This window comes from Eublepharis macularius, chromosome 2, assembly GCF_028583425.1.
Source record: "Eublepharis macularius isolate TG4126 chromosome 2, MPM_Emac_v1.0, whole genome shotgun sequence".
Classification (NCBI taxonomy): Eukaryota; Metazoa; Chordata; class Lepidosauria; order Squamata; family Eublepharidae; genus Eublepharis; species Eublepharis macularius.
This window is the reverse complement of record NC_072791.1, coordinates 25,716,241-25,738,604: the sequence shown is the minus strand read 5'-3', so window position 1 is coordinate 25,738,604 and position 22,364 is coordinate 25,716,241. Positions and strand designations below refer to the sequence as shown.

General features: G+C 44.6%; 1 protein-coding gene across 1 annotated transcript in view; it reads left to right on the top strand.

Annotated features, from left to right (window-relative positions):
• The first annotated feature begins 5,412 nt into the window (after window positions 1-5,412).
• LOC129324896 (cholesterol 24-hydroxylase-like) overlaps window positions 5,413-22,364 on the top strand; it is a 79,861-nt gene continuing 62,909 nt past the window's right edge. Inside the window, exons 1-4 of the mRNA XM_054972338.1 lie at window positions 5,413-5,589; window positions 7,503-7,580; window positions 8,977-9,058; window positions 20,894-20,967. Coding sequence (XP_054828313.1) covers window positions 5,438-5,589; window positions 7,503-7,580; window positions 8,977-9,058; window positions 20,894-20,967 — 386 coding nt within the window. The 5' untranslated portion in view covers window positions 5,413-5,437. The remainder of the gene's footprint in view (window positions 5,590-7,502; window positions 7,581-8,976; window positions 9,059-20,893; window positions 20,968-22,364) is intronic.

Below are 22,364 nucleotides of genomic sequence, written 5' to 3'. Positions count from 1 at the left end.
CCGTTTTCCATTGCCAGCTCCGTGGCGCAGCCAGTGACCCTTCGTCCTCCGTCCCCTGGAACGGATAGTGGGCCATGATTCAAATTCTCTGTACGGAAGCACTTTCAGGTCCTTCCGAATGACCCCCGTGTGGTGCGGTACAGTGTCTGTGATGGCCTGGTGGGCAGGGGAAATGACCCAAAGCACCTGTCATCGACGGTCCTGACTAGGCACCTGAAGACTCACTGCTCAAGCCTGTGGTCTCCGTCCTCAGCCAGTGAACATCCGGCGGGGGGAGACAGAGATACACCAGCTCCTCTGAGCTGGGATCAGTGGGAGGGTCACCAGAATGCACCTCAAGCAAGAAGTCTTGCCCCGAGGGTGCTGCTGGTGGGAGCGAAACGGTCAGGCAGGATGCCCTTGGGGAAGTTGTTCCATTGAGGTTGGGGATAGTGCCATTGAAAAATGGTGAGGTCAAGGGCTCAGGAGGTGGGCATTCCCCCTATCTGTTGTGGAGGGCGTGGGCTTCCAAAGGCTGCTTCAGCACTTTGCCCCATGGTTCTCCATGCCATCATGGCACACCATTGGGCGTCGAGTCCTGCCTGCCCTCTACCAATCTGTGTGAGACATGGTGCTCATCGGCCACGAAAGGCCAAACAGTACACTTCATGGCAGACCTCTGGAGTGGCTGCCATCATGGGTACCTTGCCACCACCGCCCACTGGAGGCAACCAGAGGACCTCTGCCATCCCAGGCCAAGAACTGCACTTGGAAAAATATGCCATGCTTGACACCAGGCTACAGGGTAGTTCTTCTCCAGGCCCAAGGGATGGACAATGTCCATACTGGGAAGAACATCACCACCACTGTAAAGGCGGCTCTGAGGAAGTGGATGGCTGTGGGAGGAAGGGTTTGTCCGTGGCTTCATGGTGATGAATGTGGGAAGCAACATGTTGGCAGCCCTGAAAGAGGCATTCCTCCTGGGCCTGGTGGCGCACAAGCTGTACCTGGTGATGAGGGATGTTTTCAGGCTGGGGAGCAAGCCAAGGGTCAGCTGGGATGAGGGAATGTTGTGGATGCGTAATCTGCTGGACAGCTGCCATTGCATCGCTTCCCTCTTCTCACACAGCATCAACTCATCCTGCGAGCTGTTCCAGAGGCAGGGGAAGGGGGGACCCCAAGCACCAACTCTTTCAGGACCTGCCCACCTGCTGGAACTCCACCTATGACATGATATGTCATCTGGTGGAGCAGAGGGCCCTGTTGCAGGACATCCTGTCATCTACGGACGTTCTGAGGAGGGGAGAGGAGCTTCAGCTCCATGGAATGGAGAGTCCTTGCCCAGATGTCCTGGAGGCTGAAACCCTTTAAGGATGCCACCAAGCTCTTGTGCTCGTACAAGGCCAGCCTGGGTCAGGTCATCCCCCTGATCCACAGGCTCGACCAGTTCCTGGCCAAGGAGCCCGAGCACGAGAAAGAGCTGCTCCTCAGGGTCAGGCACTTTGTGAGGAGGATGCAGGCATGCATGGCCGTGCACTTGCATCCTCTGCACCATGAGGTGCTGTACCAAATGGCCTCCCTCTGTGACCCCTGGATCAAGGGCAGCATTGCCTGTGGGCGGGTCAGATGCAGTGCTGGAAAAAGGAGCTCCATACAGCAGTGCTCTGTTTCCAGAAAGAGAAGGCAGGATGGAGGGAATTGGGCAGGGGCGAGAGGCAGGCAGCGGAGGAGGAGGAGGAGGAGGAGGAGGAGGAAAGAAGAGAGCCACGCCAGGAGACCCACCCAAATGGCTCCACTTGATCTCTGGGCCTCGTCGGTGGGCTGTGTGCTCCCTACATGGGCACCTACCTGTCTGCCCACAATCCCCATTCCTAGGGGAACCGATGCCTCCCCCATGATGGAGGGGGGAAGGAGGCATCCTCCACTGCCTCAATGGCCAGCATGTGAGCCTCCACTTCTACATTTTAGGAGCAGGCCCCACCTCCCACCCTTGGTTCTTTACTTCCAACTTTCTAATGACCGGATAATGCAAATATTTATGCGATCCATCTGTCTCTATGGTATCTGTCTCTCCTGTCAATCCAATTCAGGTATTCCATGTTTCCATTCATCCCTCTATCCTATACACCTATCCCATACAGCTATGCACCTGTCTATTGAGAAACCTATCTATCCCATGTACCTAAACGTCCAATGCTGTATGTCCAGCCGCTGTGTTTGGGTGAGAACTGCCTCTGCACCATGCGAGGTGTGGACAACAGTATTGGCCCCAATGCCATGATGTCCCCATCTGGTGGACGTATGTTGGTGTCTCTGACCTCTAAGAACTCTAAGAACTTTTCAACATGTTCTACATCCAATGTAATATACATTCACATTCTTAAATGCATGTGCACTTTAATGCATATCGGCAGTACCACCCACCCAATCCACACCCGAATACAAGAGCATCTCTCTAAATTACGTACTAAAAATAGAGAGGCTCCTCTAACTCAGCACTTTGAATGACATCATAGACACAAAAGAGAATTTCAATTCTCTGTCCTTGAAGTGATGAATCCGTCTGTTAATAACGATAAGATCTTACTACAGTTTGAAGCAAGATGTATTTTTAGAATGAATATTCTGACTCCAGAAGGACTCAATAATGAAACTGATTTTTCGGCATTTTTATAACATCACCGGTTCTTTATAACATCAATGGTCTTTCAAGAGTCCACATATATATTTTTTGGTACAATGATTTTTATAATAAGTATTTTTTACCAAGGATATTTTTCTATATACTGTATTTTTATACAAAATATTGTAAATGCCATATACTATATATTGAATGTATGTATGTATTTATTTGTTGATAATGGTCTTTCATTTTGACACCGTGGTAACCATATAATTAGACAGGTCGCTTTAAAAATTTGTTCTCTGCTCATGAGTCTGGAGATAAATACCCAATTAACTAAAGCAGTGCACCCCACACCGGTAACTGAAATGGTTGAGAAAGTGTCTGGTGAAATGCCGTTGAGTGCAGATCACAGAGGCATGGACCTGAGCCTATGAGCATGGGGTGGGCAAAGGGAGAGAATAAGGCCTCCTGGCACAAGGAGAAAGGTTTCTTTGGCTGACTTGAGCTGGAAGCTGAAGGAGCTGAGAGCTGGCCCCTTGCAGGTGGTGGCCATTGACCACGTGGAGGCTGGAGGCCTGATCCAGGAAAGGTATGAGGACAAGCTGGAACTTTCTAAGACAGAGAGCCTGCCTAAACAGCAGATCTAAGTTAGGCATGTACAGTCTGAGGGATAGAGGAACTGTAAGAACTTTTTACCAGCTTCTTTTTGTTGTTGCCATGCTTAAAGTGAGGGTGAACCTTTTTTTATCTTTTCTTCAATTTTTAAAAAATTCTTAAATGCAGGTAGCTCTTCTCTGTATGACATAGACTCCCACTGCTCAACATGCTACCTAAAACAGGTGCCATGAGAAGGGGGTAGTCTGATGGCAATTGACTGATCCCCCCAGTGGTGCACAAGTGCCGTACACCATCCCTGCGGTAACCAGGTGCTGGAGGGCAGGAGACTGGGCACAAGGCAGGATTCAGAGTGGTAAGCCTGTCCAAGGGAATGGGGAGTTTCTGTCTTGACCCTCCCCACAGGCAATTCCCACAGAGGCCAAGTGGTGGCAGCAGGTGCAAGAGAGAAGGCGCAAAAGCCCCTCTGAGGGTTGGGGGTGGAGACTTGGACTGCCACTGGTGAATTCCAGATACCCCAGTAGGCAAGAAGGGGCAGTGCCCATGGGTCAGTGGAAGTTGACACATCCCAAAAATAAGCATCCTTGGAGAATTTGTTACCTTCACCAACTGAATGTAGGCTACCTGTATAGATAGTTCGGGGGGGGGGGCTAATTTATTGTCTTTATATCCCCACTTTTCTCCCCAATGAATGCTCATTCTGCCACTAAAACTCACTGGGTGATCTTGGACCAGTCATTCCCACACAGCCTAACCTACTTCACAGAGTGGCTGTTGTGAGGATAATACGGAGGCCAATGTTACCAGCCTTTTAAGTTTGTTATGCAATGTTCACAATGTGCTTTCACCATGAACTCAATACATTAAAAATGAGGTACACACCTCAATGAGGTCTTTGAGAAGGAATTCTGTGTTCTTGCTAGGTACCCTGTTTCCCCTTTCTCAGGCATTCAGCAGTGCCAGTTTGGTGTAGTGGGTAGTGTCAGAATAAGATCTGAGAGAAATAATAATAATAACATTCAATTTATATACCAGGGGTGGCCAAATTTGCTTAATGTAAAAGCCACATAGAATAAACATCAGACGTCTGAGAGACACAAGATATGATGCATTGAAGTGACTTCAGATGAGGAGGTGGGTTTGGGGGAGTGTTGTGGAAGTGAGATCATCGGAAGGGGTGGAGCTTGGGAAGAGCCATCACCTGACCTTTTACTTGGAAGTGACATCACAAAAGTCACATCACATCCTTGCTAGGCTTCACCCCCAAAGTCCCCAGATATTTTCTGAGTCAGATCTGGCAACCCCAACATTTTTATTGAAAATGTGAAAGACATGGAAAGAAAGGAGGAAAGGAGGGAGGGAAATAAACTAGACTAAAATAAAATGTATGGCCACAGCGATACTCAGAGACCTCTGGGAGTCACACAATATGTCTAGAAGAGCCACATGCAGCTCCCGAGCCACAGTTTGGCCACCCCTGTTATATACCGCCCTTCAGGACAACTTAACACCCACTCAGAGCAGTTTACAAAGTATGTTATTATCATCCCCACAGTAATCATCCTGTGAGGTGAGTGGGGCTGAGAGAGCTCCTAGAAGCTGACTGACCCAAGGTCACCCAGCTGGCTTCAAGAGGAGGAGAGGGGAATCAAACCTGATTCTCCAGATTAGAGTCCTGCTGCTTTTAACAACTACACGAAACTGGCTCTCAAACTAGCCTCCATATAGTGGTACTCTTAAGAATTTTGCTTAGTCTCTGATAAAGACCAAAGAGGCTAGAGGAGGCAGCCTAGAGCATCACCCAAAAGTGACATTGCCCCCGAATTCCACTCTCAGTAAACCAAGGAGCTACTCTAGCACTTGAAAGAGGGCATTTAGGAGCAATCAGGACACTTGAGACTTGCCCCTGGTTATCATAGAGGCCATGCAATAATGCAGTTCCAGATTAACTGGATCCTAGTTCCAATTTGCAAATAATAATGAAGGCAGCCTTTCCAGCTACTTTGGAATCCATGCCCTGGATTTAATGAGGCTGAAAACAAGCAGAGACCTTCATGCAGATTTCTCCCTGCCTATCTCCACCCAGTATAAAAGTGCTTTCTCAAGAACTCCACCATGCCAATCTTCTTCTAGGAACCAACAAAACCTGAGAGAAACAGAGACAGACAGACACAGACGGAGACGGAGACGGACCTTGGCATTGCAGTGGTCAAAGGGATGTTCCTGGCAGTTATGGAAGTACAGGAGGTGATCGGGGGTTTGCTGCACCTCTTGCTTGCTGTGGCCCTCCTGGCTCTTGTGCTTTACTGCTGCTACATAAAATATATCCACATGAAGTATGACTACATCCCTGGCCCTCCAAGGGCAAGGTAAGTAGAGCTGCAGAGTCCAATACTACTGAAAGTTACTGCATAAATATTAGATGAAATGGAGGAAAAAGGAGCCCCATGTATACCACCCTGAGCTCCTTGCAGGAGACTGGAATAAAAATGTGACAGAAGAGTGTAAGCTCAGCCTCTTGTCTCCAATGTATGGATAATAATACTGGCCTACCTTACAGTTCTGTTGTAAAACTTACTAATAATACCTCCAGCACTTGCATGCATGGGTCCAAAGAGGATTAGCCCTCCAAATGCCTTTCCTGATTAGGGGGTGGTCTGATGCCCTGGTAGTACATATTCTAATTTGTGGCCTGCAGTTTGAGCTATGGTGTTCGCTGAGGTTTGCTGCTTCCTGTAAGGATCCCACAGAAGGATTGCACACTTTATAAATAGCTTGTTTTGGAGCAGAGGCCATCTACCTACTCATAACTTTGGGAGAAAAACCCAGAAGTTGGTGCTGTAAAATAGCTGTTGGAATTGTTTTAGGGCCTCTTGGCCAAAGTTGTGTAATATTAAAATAACCATGTGTGACGGACAGTACTGGATCCATCTCCACCTTTCCTGAGAGGCAGCCAATGGGAATGGGTAGAATGCTGGGTCAATCAGAGTTAACAGTCTGTTGGAGGGGGAAAGAGGCTCTTGGGAGAGGCTGAGGGAGAAGGGTTTGAGACACTGCTAAGAAAGGCAGCAGAAAGATAACTGGCTGTTAATCTGTCCTTTTACTTTGAAACCTTTCTTGTTCAGCCCCAGTATGTTTCATAGTTTAAAATCTGTTCATTCCTATATCCCATCATGTAAATAAAGTTTATTTTTATTTTGTTTATCCCTGGATGCCCTGAAGTTGTTAGCTGAGGGGAAATAGGACACACAGACAAACACTCTTTGGTCACATTAAATGGGCCTAGTCTAAATGGTGGCAGCATATATTGAGGGTAGGGATCCCAGGTGCCTACCAGTTTATCAACTTGCCCACTGGTTGCTGGTGACCGGTGGGAAATTTTGAACCACCTGGAGATTGCTCGCTACTGGTATGCACCCCCGGGAATACATGTGGTGTGTGTGCGCTCTCCCAGTGGACACAACAATGTCATTTCCAGAAGTGATGTCATTGTACCTGCTGCAAGAGTGCTCTGACACTTTGTTTGGGGCTGATTTTCAAAGAATCAGCCCTGTGTGGAGCGGAGGAGCACTCCTGTGGATGTCATGATGACATCACTTCTGGAAGTGATTATCACATTGGTGCCAGGAGCATGTGCATGCAAAGAACACACTCCTGGTCAGTACCATACCCCTCCCCACCTGCCACCTGGAGGGTATAAGGACATGGGTATCCTAATTGAGAGAAAGTAACTTCTGAGTTCCCTTTTCCCCACTAGCCCTCAATTGTAGCTGGGTGAGGGGAGGTACATATAGGGAACAGAGTGCCTGTCTGGTCATGCCATGTTAATTTCCTTCATAAGAGGAAACTTGAAAGAACGTTCTAAACTCTTATTACAACACCCTGCACATTCCTCCTGAAGTTCCATCTCATGCAATTCAGAATGCACATAATTCTCCTTGTGTTATTGCTGTTTCGTGTTCTGTGGTTCTTAACTGAGTAGGGTTGCCAACTGTAGCTTGAGAAATTCCTGGAGATTTGGGGGCAATGCCAGGGGAAGCCAGAGTTTGTGGTGGGGAGCTCAGCAGGGGTGTAGAGCCAGAGTCTGCTTTCCAAAGTTGCCATTTCCTTCAGGGTGACTTCTCTCTGTAGTTTGGAGATCAGTTGTAATTCCAGAAGAACTATAAATTCCAGAAGAGCTACATTTTAGTGTAGAATTTTTAAGGGAAAGATGTAAGAGTTCCTGCTGTTTTTGAATGTTTCCTATTGACATTTACCTTTTAATTTGTTTTTTCAATTGCAGCTTTTTCCTTGGTCATGAGCCAATCCTCTTGAGAGTAGTTCTAAAGAATGAAGTCTTTCATGAATATTTTCAGGAGTGGTAAGTTATTTTTCATTAATAAAATGGCAATGCCAGTAAAGACACTAACCTTTTCTCTGGTAGGATGCATTAGAAGATTTTTTTAAAGTCAAATATTAGCTTTTTGGTCATGCAAGAATTGGCATGGGAGCTTTTGATTCAGTGTTTGCAGAACAGGATAGGATTGACAGATGTCAGAATTCACTTTGAGTATTCATATCAGGCTGTCTTATATTTATGGCAATCACAGTATCAATATAGCCATAGTTACCTTTGTTAGCTATCTGGAAGGAAATTGTATTTAAAAATATTATTTAAAGTATTTATATGCCCATCTTTCTCCCAGGCACCCTAGGATACAAGGTGGATAGGTATAAAATCAGAAATAACCATTACCCTAGCAGTGCAATCTGAAGAACACTTTCTAGACAGTAAAAACCACTGAGTAGACTTCAGTAGGATTTTGAGTTGACCAGTTTTAGGATTCCACTGTGTTTTGCTGATGCATACAGTCCCCTTACACTAAGGACAGTGAAGTAAAGAGCCACTGTGCAGTCCGCCAAAGATCTCAGACTGTTTCATGGAACACAGTGAAGTTATCTACTCTCAAGCTACCTCTGTTGCCCTGGGAGAATTAGTAGGGTGCGCTCAGCTACCTCCCCCAGAAGTTGTCTGAAGGTCCGTGGTTTCTACCCCAGAGCTTCAGGTCAGGAGGGAAGCCTTACTGGTCCGTGTTTTTTTGTTCAGCTTCTCTTGGGATTTCCCCATCCTTTGAACCCCACCCATATTTAGCTGTCTATTGGTCCAACGTTTGCTGTGCTCTTTCAACAGTTGAGGTCTCTGCCAGTTTTCCAGGCAAGTGGCAACAATAGGATGCTTTAGAAGCAGGGCTTTTTTTTCCTGGGAAACGACGTGGTGGAACTCAGTGGGTTGCCAGTACAGGGGGCAATTCTTGGCAGGAGGTGGTGCCCCTGGTATGACATCTGTGCATGCAAAGTGCACACATGCTCCCAGGGCCAATGATGTCACTTTGGGTCAGCTGGAATAAGGGGGGCATTTTTAAAAGTTTAAATTGCCCTCGGCGAAAATGGTCATATGGCTGGTGGCCCCGCCCCCTGATGTCCAGACAGAGGGGAGTTTAGATTGCCCTCCATGCCGTTCCACTGGCACGGAGGCCAATCTAAACTCCCCTCTGTCTGGAGATCAGGGGCGGGCCCACCAGCCATGTGACCATTTTCAAGAAGTTCTGGAACTCCGTTCCACCACATTTCAGCTGGAAAAAAGCCCTGTTTAGAAGAAATGGTGCTTGATCTAATTTTGGCCAAGAATTACTTCAGCATGTCTTATATCTTGTTCTTTCTTTGTTTTCTCTTAAAAACAAACCTTTAAAATATTCTTTGGCTGCTTCTCTTTGCAGGGCTGAAGAATATGGACCAATTGTGCGGCTTAACATTTTACACAGAATTGTAATATGCGTATTGAGTCCTGAGGGCGTAAAGGTATGTTATGAAAAACTGTAGAATAAGACAGCTATGACCTGGATAGCTGAGGCAAACTCAATCTCGTCAGATATCCTAAGGTAAGCAGGGTCGTCCTTGGTTAGTAATTGGATGGGATATCTCTAACAAAGACCAGGGTTGCAGAGGAAGGCAATGGCAAACCACCTCCGGAAAGAGAACTATAGACCTAGGTGCTGTCAGCATATTAATGACAGTTCCAAATCTATGAATAATTTCTTCTAAGGCCTTTTGTGATAGGGTTTTAAATGATGTTGAAATAGAAATAGGGTTCTGTAAGGCTCAACCAGTGGTCTCTCTAATCCAACCCTCTACCTGATAGACGTAACATGAATGGCTTCCAAATGATATAAATTCAGCACCCGTGAGGGAAACAGAAAAAGAACAACAAGAACAACAACACTACTAATAATAACAACATTCAAATTATATACCACCCTTTAGGACAACTTAACTTCCACTCAGAGTGGTTTACAAACTATGTTGTTATTAGTCTCATGATAATCATCCTGTAAGGTGGGTTGGGTTGAGAGAGCTCTAAGAGAGCTGTGACTGACCCATGGTCACCCAGCTGGCTTCAAGTGGAGGAGTGAGGAATCAAACCTGGTTCTCCAGATTAGAGTCCCACTGCTCTTAATCATGACACCAAACAGTACCTTTTATTTGCTCCCAGGGGGAAGGGAACAAAGTGGTTTGGAAAAAAGGACAGAAATATTAACAGGCGTACCACAGACTTGCTAGGCTCATTTATTTATAAAGTTACAGTTGACAATCTAGGAGCAGGTAGTAGCCAAGTTTGTATTCTTGAGATAAGGATTCTCACAGCTTAAATGTGAGCTCCTCTCAGAAACCATGAACGTTTCACTAGAGATTGTGAGACGACTAGAGGTGTGCAACAAAAAAGATTCAAATTTTCCGCTTTGGGATTTCCGAAGTGGGGAAAAGAGTCAGCTGCTTCGAAAATCACTTATTGACCCGCTTTGGTATGTTCTGTAAAGATTCAGAGCACACCGACAAAGTTCCTGCCCCACCACTTATTTCACCTGACAGGAGAGGGACGAGAAGGTTCCCTTCTCCCCATCCCATCTGGTGAGGGGGAGGAGGAGATTCCCTCCTCCTCCTCCCATTGGGTGAAATAAGCTGTGGGGCATAAGTTTAACCTACACTTGACCATGTGCTGCTTGCTTCAGCTGACCAACGGGGGAGCCTCCTCTTCCACCTATCAGCTGAAACAATCTGTGTGGGGTCTGAAAGTGCCCCTTTCCACACCACTAGCAAGTGGCACGGAAAGGGGTGCTTTCTAAACCCTGCATGGCTTGCTTCAGCTGACAGGTGGTGGAGCTCCCTCCTCCTCCTGTCAGCTAAAGCAAGCCATGCAGGGTCTGAAAGCGCCCCTTTCCACATCACCAAAAGGGGCGCTTTCACATGCCCTGCCGCCTGCATTACCTGAAGCCAATGTGGGCGTTTGAAACTGACACCACCCCTTCTCCTGCTGCTCATCAGCAGAAGAAGAAGGGGTACTTTCAAACACACCACACTGGCTTCACCCGATGCATTGGGTGAAGCCGACAGCTGGACATTACCAACTGAAGCAGCCAAAATACAGAGGAAACAGCAACTAGAATCTGGCCATCCAACATTTCTGCCCACCCAATTTAGAAAATTCTGTATTCCCTTGGCACATTGGTTAATATGTTATCTTGAAATATTCTTTGAGAGTTGTTTGAAGTCCTCCACTAAAGTTCAAACATAACTCTGTAGCAAATTTAGGAATCTGGAAATGCAAGATGAGAAGACTTTGCATTTTATGCTTGCTCAGATTCAAATGGAATTCAGGAGCATGCTGGTGCCTTAGTTTGGTTTAAATTACAAACTATCTGACTTCCAAATGGGTACTTAACAACTAATGCTCATTGCCAATAACACTCAATGATTACAAGACTAAAAATCAGGATTGATACCCACACAATGTGTATGTTCAAATGGCTTAAGGCAGGCTCTTTAACCAGCAATTTTGGTGCAGTCAAATAAGCTATAGGTGTTCAACTCAGAGACTGGGGGAGGGGGGAGGAAATGAGAGAACAGAAGGAAGTGGAAACTGACAGTGCTTCTTCTCCTGCTGCTCACCAGCGGCAGGAGAAGGGCTGCTTCCAAACACCCCATGCTGGCTTCACCTGATGCATTGGGTGAAGCTGGCGGTGGAGCATTTGGAACTGACAGCACCCCCGTCTCCTGCCACTGGTGAGTGGCAGGAGAAGGATATCTTTCAAATGCCCCGCCTCTGGCTTCACCTGATGCATCGGGTGAAGCCAGCAGTGGGGTGGTTTCAGTGAAAGCACCCCTTCTTGTTTCACTTTCTATATACGTGATTCCATCATGCCTTTTGACTGCTGTGATCCTTCTCTCAGTTTCATTACTTAGAGAGTAAGCCAGGAAATGACCTGGTTTGTTTGCATGTTAGAAATGTTTCTGCTTCATGAAGCTTAATTTCTTCTGCGTTTCTTCAACTTGCAACAAGTTCAATTGATTTCTTAACTGCTTAATTTCAGTTAATATTGTCTTCTTAAGTGATTTCTTATGTTGTTCTTCCAAATGTTGAATTTTAGCTATTTCATTCATTCATTTTTTTGGCTTTCTCCTTCCTTTTTTTTATATCAAAGCTATCAGATTCCCTCTCATAAAATCTTTGCTTTCTTCTCAAACTGTAGTCATGGAAATATCACTGGTACAATTCAATTTGAAAAATTCTTCTTTCTTACATTGCTTTAAAATACCATCTTGTAATAATTTATTATCATCCAGCCTCCGTCTTCTTCTCTTATATTCTTCTTGCCACTCTATCAGTAAGGGATTATAATCAGCATAAATTTTCGGTTGTATCTCTACTTTCTTTAAGTTCATTAATGCAGTTTTAGATATTCAGCATATATCTATCCTTGAATATGTTTGGTGCCTTTCAGAAAAAAAGGTATAATCCTTAACTTTGGGGTTCAAAGTTCTCCAGGTGTCTGTCAAATGAAATACTTTCATATGATGCACAACATTTTCAGGTAGTTTTCCTCGTCTTGTTCTTTTCGATCGATCCATCTTTGTGTCCAACACTCCATTCATATCCCCGCAAATAATAATTTCTCCTTCTTGGAAATCCAACAGTTTATCAAAAAATTTCTCATAGAATTTTTCTTGGCAGTGTTCAGTGCATAAATTGTAGCTAGAGTACTAATCCTCCCCTCTGAGTGTTTAATTTTCAATAATATATATCTTCCTTCTGAGTCTTTCATTTCTTCCATTATATTAACTTGTTGGTTCCTAACATAGACCACCATTCGTCTCCTCTTCCGCGGATGATATGTAAACCTTGCCTAGTTTTTTATTCTCTAAGATATGTTCATGCTTTTTCTTAATATGGGTTTCTTGAAGACATATTATATCCACTTTTTGCTTCTTTAATAGATTAAATGTTCTAGATCATTTTGATGAGGCGTTTAAGCCACTGATGTTTACTGACAGAATACTAAAGTTTCCCATATTGTTAATATGCCGCTGCTTCCTCGTCCTCTGATGATTTGTCTCTTTGCACCTTCTGATTGTCCAATGTACATTCAACTGCCAGTTTTTCAAGCAGTTGTTTAGCTTATTCAGTAGTTGATTATCAGTCTTCTCCTCTTTGGTAACAAAACTTCAAGAGCAAATGGAATTCTCCAGTAGTATCTTATCTCTTTCTTGTGTAACAGTTGCCTCAGGGAATCAAAATCTTTCCTTTTTTTCAACACACTTTGTGGGAGATCTTGAAAGACTTGTATTTCTCTCCTCAAAACTTTAAATAGATTCTCTCTTTGTTTCTTAAAAATCAGGTCTCTCGTTTTCTTATGTGTAAATTTTACCAATATAACGCATGGTTTTTTAAATCTTGCCCCGAATCTCGAGTAAATCCTGTATATTTGATCTATCCCTAAGCAATCTTCCTCAATCTTGAAATAATCTTGTAATAACCTTCTGAATTCCTCCTCCAAATCTTTTCCCCCTAAATCTTCAAACACAAATTGAAATGATAAATTCCGAATTCTGCTTTGTACTTCAAGAGTTTCTATCTTTTGTTCTGCTAATTCCAATTGCTGGGTTAAGACCTCTTGACTCAGTTTGAGAGTTTTATATTATTCTTTGACTATCTCAATATCCTGTGTTTTCTTCTGTACTGTTTTTTGAACTTCTCCCAGTCCTGCTGCAAATTCTTGCTTCAGAGCTGAGATGTCTTTCTTTATCTTATCATATGTATTCTGACCTTCAAATGTAATATTTTTTTGAGTATGTTCCTCTGTTTTTTAAAGCAGATCTTCTATTTGGGATGTAATGGTTTGAGAGTTCTAGGTTCTGTTGGATTTTATCCATAAGATTCTGAGAATCATCCTCATCCTCGCTGTCCTCCTTCTTTTTCTCTTTCTTTTTCCTAGTGGTCATTTTTTGCAACCTCTTTGATCTTCTTTCTAAAAATATTTCATACAGACTTCTCATATATCCCTCAGAGGAACATTGCGATATGACTTGTTGACTTATCTAAATTAATCTTCAGGGCTTTGACAAAAATAAAAAAAAGATAAACTGCAAGGGAAAGGTGTTAATTAAGAATGAACAGGAAAAAATATCAGTATGATGTAAAAATAGTAAGAAATTAGGGCCACATGATAGAAAGAGAATAAAAATATTTAATATAGAAGGAGAGGAAAAAGAGAGTGACAGAGCAGCTTAATGGAAATTAATATTAATGTATTAATATTATTAATCCAAATATCTTATATACATGAATATATAAGCTTAATCAATTAAACCGTTAGTAATTTAATTAAAAGATTAGCTTGTTATGCACTCCCATAAATGTTTCTATTCTCTTCGGCTGTATCAATTGTCTTGTTCAGGAACTGGCTGTGAAAATTCTCTTGTTCACTAGATGGCAGCCGTGCAAAAAACAGTAAAAAACCCCTATTCTCTCTATAAACCCAGCCGGATCAAAAAAAAAATCTATTCCATTTCTGTTTTCTTCAAAGAAAGAGAAAATTAGAGCAAGAGAAGAGAACCATGGAGATAGTAAGAGGAGTGCCCAGTTTGAAGCTCATACACCCCAAAGGGAAAATTTTCCAAAAAAAGAACACAGCCAAATTCAGTATCTTTTCTTTCTTTTTTCCTGTAACAACACACAGTTCAGTGCAGCCAGTTGTAATTCCAAAAGGGAGGAGAGCAGGGGAAGCAAAAAGACACAGTTGCAATATACAGTCAGATCCTGCAGGTTTTGGAGACCTTTAATTTAAATGCAAAGTTTCATATCTTCTGGTCTCTTCTATACACCATTTCTTTATCTCCCTTCTCAAAATAACTTTCTCCATCTCAGCCACCCCCATCCTCGGAGCATAATCAGCAAGAAGAAGGTAGCGAGGGGGAGGGGTGAAGGCGATTGAAACTCCGTATTGCAAATTGTTCTTCTATTTTAATCTTGTAGTGCTTTGATCTTGTAGCACATTAAATATTTCTTAGAAAGTAATCTTCTTGATAGGGGTGGGAGGTGGGGAAAGAAGTGGAAAATAGGAGGAAAAGAAAAATAAACAATGTGAGAGCCAAGCTTATAGCTATTCCAAGCTTCTCCACTTACTCAATTCAAGCTGTTAAGAAGCCACATGAAGAATCCCACTCATTCCTTCATTTCTCCATTCAACCACCTTTCATTATTCTTGTCTGGGAGGTTTTAACTCTGCTGGCATTATAAATAATGCCCCTGGAATGTAGAGAGTTCAGGAGCTGATGAGAGCGCCTTCTTTTCAGCTCAGGGTCTTCCCTGGAAATCTGGTTTACTTTCAAACGTCCTGCCCCACCATTTTTCCCCCATGGGAGGGAGAGGAGGGAACCCTCTTCCCCCTCCCATTGAGGGTAAAAAGTGTGTGTGTGTGTGTTGAAAGTAAGCAGCAATTTTCTTGCTGTTTGCAGTCCAAACAACTAGAAAAGTGCTATGGGAGCAGCTGCTGCCACTTTGCCTGAAGCTTCCCAAAGCTATATGAATTACTTCGGAAAGCTTTGATCAGGCATTTCCAAATCAGGCCAGCAAAGCTGGGTCCGATTTGGGAATCCCAAATCTTTCCTAATTGGGCCCAGTTTGAGTTTTTTTTCCAAATCAGAATCCTGAATTGCACACCCCTGATGACTACAGTCTCTTCAAAGAAGCCTGCTTTATTCTAGAAGACAGGTTCTGAGACTTCCAAAGTCTCCTGAGAAACATTTCCTCCCAGCTAACACTCTGGAGATGCAAACCTTATCTTCACATATTTAATTGTTCAGCCTGCTTACATACATGGGAGACTATGAGACAGGATCCCTATGGTCAAGGGTCATTTTGTAGAAAAAGGGCTGGAGGAATTCATTAGCATAATTCATTAGCACAACTCATTAGTATATACCATGCCCCTTGACATCACCAGAAGTGTGTCATTAGCATAACTGATTTGCATATGCCACACCTCCTGACATCATCTATCCTGGCTGTTTTGGACCCAATCCTGGCCATTCAGGGCCAAAATTGGGCCCAAAATGGCAAAAAGGGGCTGAAAATGGCCGAAAAGGGGTCCAAAATGGTGAGGATCAGGCCGCTGCTGAGCGGGAGAGTGATCCACCACCCATCAGAGACCCGATCCAGGATATTTTGGCCCCAATCCAGGCCAAAATGGGCCCAAATGGCTGAGAGTCAGGTGGGCAGGGCCACCTGACATGTGACCTCTGGGGAACTGCCGGAACTGCGTTCCTATGCATTCCCCCTCGAAATGAGCCCTGCCTATGATCATTTCAACAGCATGGTTTCAAATCTCACCACTACCAGCAACTTGTGACTGGCCTTTTTTTCAATTGAAGGAACCCACACAACCTCCCATAATTTTGGAAACTATGCTTCTTTCAAAATGTAAACCTTCCCCTCAGTTGCTGTATGTTCTTACGGTAGCAAGTGTAAAGGCTTCGAGTTTGCTGCTGTGAGGAACGTTTTGTGGTAAGAACTCAGAGATCACTGAAGCAGGAGGTTTATAAAAATAACAAAGAATATTTATTTATGTACATTTTTGTTTTTAAATAACAAATAAGCAGCCCAGAAGAAACCCAACCAAGACTATTTACAGCTTTAGATTGTGATTTTAATTCCCTTTAATTCCTTTTAACGCTTTCAAACAGGCTTTCACTGACTAGCCACCAGGTTGGCTTCTCTCACACACATAGGATTCCACTCATACTGCCTTGCTTTCCCAAGACAAAGTAAAAAATTGTATTCCAAGGAAGAATTAAACACCAATTATAAGTAATCAATAAACAATACGCAAACAGTGCAAACTCAAGTCTCTGTTGTAAACCAATGAAGTACAGTTTCCTTATGGTCAAAACAACATATTGCAGTGAAGTCCACAATAGGAGAACATCCCATAGGTAAATCTCCAGGGTAAGTAGCCAACAAGTCCTTATATCAGTAAATAATGTCTTGTGTATTCTTTTACAGGTGGTGCAATGAAAGCTGGGACGCCCCTAGGGACATAACCCGTCCGCCCAACAATCAGGTCCCTGATTATTCCCTTCACATGTAGTGCTCTATTTGTGTCTATTCTATCATTCCTTTCCCAAGAGTAGGATTAAGGGTACAAGGTCTGCTCATCACCAGAGATGTGCTTCACAACTCTGTCCTCTCCCCAAGGTAGAGTCAAACCACTCTGCCACAATACCAGGCAGAGCTCTACATCAACTGTCCGCTCTTTTCCTGAGGTAGCCCTGAACCCTGTCTCAAGCTAGCCTGCTTTATCACAGGCAAACATTGAGGCAGGTTTCTCCAGTCTCTCTTCCTCTGAAGTTTCAGACCCTTTCTGAGCTGAGCTGACAGTATAACAGCTTTTTCTCTCACTTCCTGCTCCCATCTGGCTCTTCCAGCCCTTCCAGGGATCCTGATTGGCTGCTAGCTGCTCTACTCACACACCAATCAAGACTAAAAGAGATTGGTGTTTTTACTGTCAGGGACAGGACAGCCTCCTGTCCATCATAGCTTTACATAGAGTTTGTGTTAGAAGAGGAGACTCTGAGCCTTGCTACAAGTGACATTTTACATGTGAAGGCTACTTGATCATTTTCGCAAGTCTTTCTGGGAACTGAAGTCCCTCTCCCCCACCCCTTTTCCTTCTGTTCCTTCCCCTCTCAGTTAGAATGGCTGCCTGAAGAGACGGAGAAAGCCTACGGCAACAGCAGCTTTTGCAAATCGTCTTGCTGGGGGGTGGGGGATGCTCTGGAGAAAGCTGACAAGTCGGTGAAGTCCTTCCCCTCTCTGTTAGAACCGTTAGAATCGCTGCCTGAAAAGTCAGAGAAAGCCTGCCTTTGCAAATCGTTCCTCCAGTCACAAGCCTGCTCTCAATGATCTTTGGGGGCGGGCAGCTGCAACTTTCTCAGCTTTCTCCAGAGCATCCCCCCCTCCCCAAGCAAGACGATCTGCAAAGTTGCAGCTGCCCGCCCCCAAAGATCATTGAGAGCAGGCTTGTGACTGGAGGAACGATTTGCAAAGGCAGGCTTTCTCTGACTTTTCAGGCAGCGATTCTAACAGTTCTAACAGAGAGGGGAAGGACTTCACCGACTTGTCAGCTTTCTCCAGAGCATCCCCCACCCCCCAGCAAGACGATTTGCAAAAGCTGCGGTTGCCGTAGGCTTTCTCCGTCTCTTCAGGCAGCCATTCTAACAGAGAGGGGAAGGAACAGAAGGAAAAGGGGTGGGGGAGAGGGACTTCAGTTCCCAGAAAGACTTGTGACAATGATCAAGTGCCCTTTGCGTGTAAAATGTCACTTGTAGCGAGGCTCTGAGAGTCTCTATAGACAAGACATTTTACACGAGGATGCTCAAGTGAAGAGAGATGCAATGTTAGCCGGGAAAGGTAAGCGACAGACTAGAACCAGGGGAATTAGCCATGTTAGTCTGTAGTAGCAAAATAGTAAAGAGTCCAGTAGCACCTTTAAGACTAACCAACTTTTTTGTAGCATAAGCTTTTGAGAGCCACAGCTCTCGAATGCATCTGACAAAGAGAGCTGTGGCTCTCAAAAGCTTATGCTGTAATAAAGTTGGTTAGTCTTAAAGGTGCTACTGGACTCTTTACTATTTTGACAGAGTAGAAGGCTTCGTCACTTTCACCTCTCTACAAAGAGCAGGGAGATCCCTCCTGGGAGGGTTTGTTAATTTCCCCTTCCCCCTTCTCTTCCCTGAAGGCTATGTTAATTTCACCTCTGGATCGGGGAGGCAAAGAAGAAATAAATACACCCTCCAAGGAGTGATCTCCCAGCTCTTTGTAGAGAGGTGAAAGTGACGAAGACTTCTGCTCTGTCACCTGTTTCCTGGCTAACATTGCGTCAATCTTCACTAGAGCATCCTCCTGTAAGTGTCTTGTCTATAGAGAATCTCAGCATTGTCCTTTCCTAAGGTTCCAGAAAGGGACAAAGAGTTAGAAAGATAGAGAGGTTAGAGCTCTGATTATCCTTTGGTATGTAGATTGCTATTCTCAGGACTTCTTCCTCATGACATCCTCCTTCTCACGTTTCTCTTCTTGGCTTTGTCACAGCCACCATCTCTCCTTCTTCTTCCATCTTGCAACCATGGATGCAGGACTTGTTCTAGCATCCATGCCCATCCTTAGACTAGATAGAGAGATAGGATCTATCTCTCCTCCTTTCCTATCAGACTATGGAGTTCCTACAATAAAGAATCTCTTATTTCCTTTCTAAATATAAACAAGTGTATACTTTGTTATTTTCTCTCCTGCGCACACACCAGTCAGCATAACCAGTTATCATCACTGACAATCATGCTTTCACTGCAAATGATAGACCCTGCTGATTGGCCCAACTATGGAATCCTTCAATCAGGTTTCTAGGGCCAACATATGATTTATTTATCAGTTTGAATAGTAAGGGGGATAAGGTTGCACCCTGTGGAGCCTCGTGGAACATCTTATCTCTGATAGCAACTCTTTGAGAATAATCTATAAAGAACAATTTAAACTAGTTCAAAGGTCATCCCCGATACTTACTTCAGTAAGAAGCTGCTGTACCATAGTGGATATGTGGCTGGGCTTTGAGCCGGTATGCTGCTGGTTCGACTCACACTACTACCATGAACTCTACAGGTGGCCTTGGTAAGCTGTTCCTCTTAGCCTCAGCTCCCCAGCTGTATTGTGGGGGCAATAATAACGCTGATTGTTCACTACTCTGAGAGTGGCACTAATCTATCCATAAGGATGGCATATAAACACACAGTTGTTGTTCTTGTTGTTGCTGCTGTTGTTGTTGTTGTCAAAGAAGTAGTAGTAGTAATATGACATGAACCACTGCTGATAAATCTAGTAGGAGACGGGGCGTTTGTGGGCATTCAGATACAGATCATTGACTAAGGCCACCATTGTCATCTCAGTCCCATAGCCTGGCCTGAAATTGGACTGAAAAGGGTCCAGAGTAGAGATGGGCATGAAATGAACCACGGAACAAAATTCTGGATGGAACAGCTGGTTCATTTGCAGAGAAACACGTGTTCCGTGGGACCGTGTTTTTCCAGAACAAATTTTTCCAACCATTCCATGGCTGGTTTGGAGTTTCACAGACCCCCCCCCCCCCCGCCGGTTTTGGCCCATTGGCTGAACCTAGCGTGGGATCTGTGAAACTGAAAGCCCCTTTCTCCTGCTGCTTGGGCTGTCAGTTTTATGGACCCCGCACCGGTTCCAGAGTGGGGTCTGTGAAACTGACAGCCCGGGCAGCAGGAAAAAAGAGAGTCAGTTTCACAGTCCCCGCACTGGGTTCAGCTGATGGGCTGAAACTGGCACAGGGTCTGTGAAACTGACAGCCGGAGCGGCAGGAGAAAGGGGCTGTCAGTTTCAGCAGCTGGTGTGGGACGGTTGAAATGCCACAAACCACAAAGTGGGAAAAGGTCGGAAGTTTGTGGTTCGTGGAATGCTATGAACCACGAATCATGTGGTTCAGGGTTTTTTTTTTCGTGCCCATGTCTAGTCCATAGCACCAGAGTTATCCAAAAAGACATGGAGTTGGCCCACCACTGGTGTCTCAATGACTTTGCTCAAAAAAGGGCAAATTTGAGACAGGGTAATAATTGGCCACCCCGTTTTTCTATAGTGATATTTTTTTTTAAAAATAGTGAGTAAATAACTGCCTCTTTAAGTTGCTACGGGGATGTACCTTGAATTAGTTACTAATTTATGATGGACACCAAAGTCTCATTAATGTGATCCTTAAATGATTTCAACCGCCTGGATGGGCAAGAATCCTGAGTGCAAATGGTGTCCTTTATAGATAGATCCAGGGCTTTTTTTCAGCAGGAATTCAGGGGAACGGAGTTCTGGAACCTCTTGAAAATGGTCACATGGCTGGTGGCCCCGCCCCCTGATCTCCAGACACAGGGGAGTTTAGATTGCCCTCCGCGCCACTCCACTGGTGCGGAGGGCAATCTAAACTCCCCTCTGTCTGGAGATCAGGGGGCGGGGCCACCAGCCATGTGACCATTTTCTCCAGGGGCAACCCACTGAGTTCCACCACCTCTTTTCCCAGAAAAAAAGCCCTGGATAGATCCCATTACAGTAACTGGGTCAAAATGCTCCATGAACAGGCCAGACATTGCATGAGGCGTATCTTCTAAATTAAATAAATAAATCTTGCTGTTCTATTTTAATTTTGAAAGCTGTCCAGAGTACTTTCTGAGTAGGTCTATAAATAACAAACAAACATTAAACATATTTGAATGTAAACTGAGCAGAGGATTTTATTTCAGGAGTTCCTCATGTCACCCCAATATCCAAAGGACCAAATTGTGTATGGGGCTGTTGCTTATATGTTTGGTGTAAGGTAGGTATATTTAAAGGTCAGGTAGACATGATGTGTGAGTTTTTTAAAAAAATTAAGGAATCCTTAGGGAAGAGTTTGTGTCCAGGCCAGTTTGGCCCCATGCTACTTTTGTAACTTTTGGCTGGGATTCACCTTGCTGCTAAGTCTCTTCCCCTCCTGCTGGGAGGGTACAGGGACCTGGCAAACCTAGCGGAAATCCATCTCTCTGTAAAACTGCTTCAATAAATCCAAGCCTACAGCTAGAGGAAACCAGGAAATAGCAAAGGGATCAGATTGTAAGAGAGGAAGAGGTGGAATATATTTTTATTTTATTTTTATTTTATTTTTATTTATATTTCAGTTTATATACCGCCCATCCCCAGGGGCTCTGGGCAGTGAACAGTTTAAAATCAATAAAAACAAGAAAACAACAATACTAATATCAATATACAAAACAATAATGAAATAAATTAACCAAGTGCAATGGTGGGGAGAACCCCTCCCACCCTGAAGGTGGGATGCCGACATGGCACTGCCCCCTTCAACCACCAAACGCCTGGCGGAACAGCTCTGTCTTACAGGCCCGGCGGAACAATAATATGTCCCGCTGGGCCCAGGTCTCCATTGACAGAGTGTTCCACCAGGCTGGGGCCAGGACTGAAAAGGCCCTGGCCCTGGTTGAAGTGAGGCGGGCTTCCTTAGGGCTGGGGACCACCAGTAAACATTTATCCGCTGATCAAAGCGGTCTCCGGGGAACGTACAGGGAGAGGCAGTCCCGAAGATATGCCGGTCCCAATCCGCTCAGGGCTTTAAAGGTAAGAACCAATACCTTGAACCTGATTCGGAACTCAACCGGAAGCCAGTGCAGCTGGTGAAGGACAGGTGTGATATGTGACTGGTAAGATACACAAGTCAGGACCCGCGCCGCTGCATTCTGGACCAGTTGTAGTTTCCGGATCAGGCCCAGGGTTAGCCCAGCGTAGAATGAGTTACAGTAATCTAGCCTGGAGGTGACCGTTGCATGGATCACTATAGCCAGGTCCTGGGGTGTCAGGTAGGGGGCAAGTTGCCTGATCTGACGAAGATGGAAAAATGCAGACTTGGCAACTGCTGTGACCTGGGCCTCCATCGATAGGGAGGCATCCAGGAGCACGCCCAGACTCTTCACCACTGGCAAAGTTGCCAGTGGTGTCCCATCCAGTGTCAGACTGTGGCTTGCTAAAAGTTGTAATCCAGACTACCTCTTGCAATGAGACATGAGTCCATTGGTTTGAAAAGATTTACTGAATATAAACAACCATTATAGTCCACAATCCAAGATGCTAGGATCTTGGCTGATACAGAAGTATTGTTACGAATGACAGGCAAAAGCAAAGGTACAGAATAGCAGTCCCCTGTAGGCCCCATCCTCCCCCACA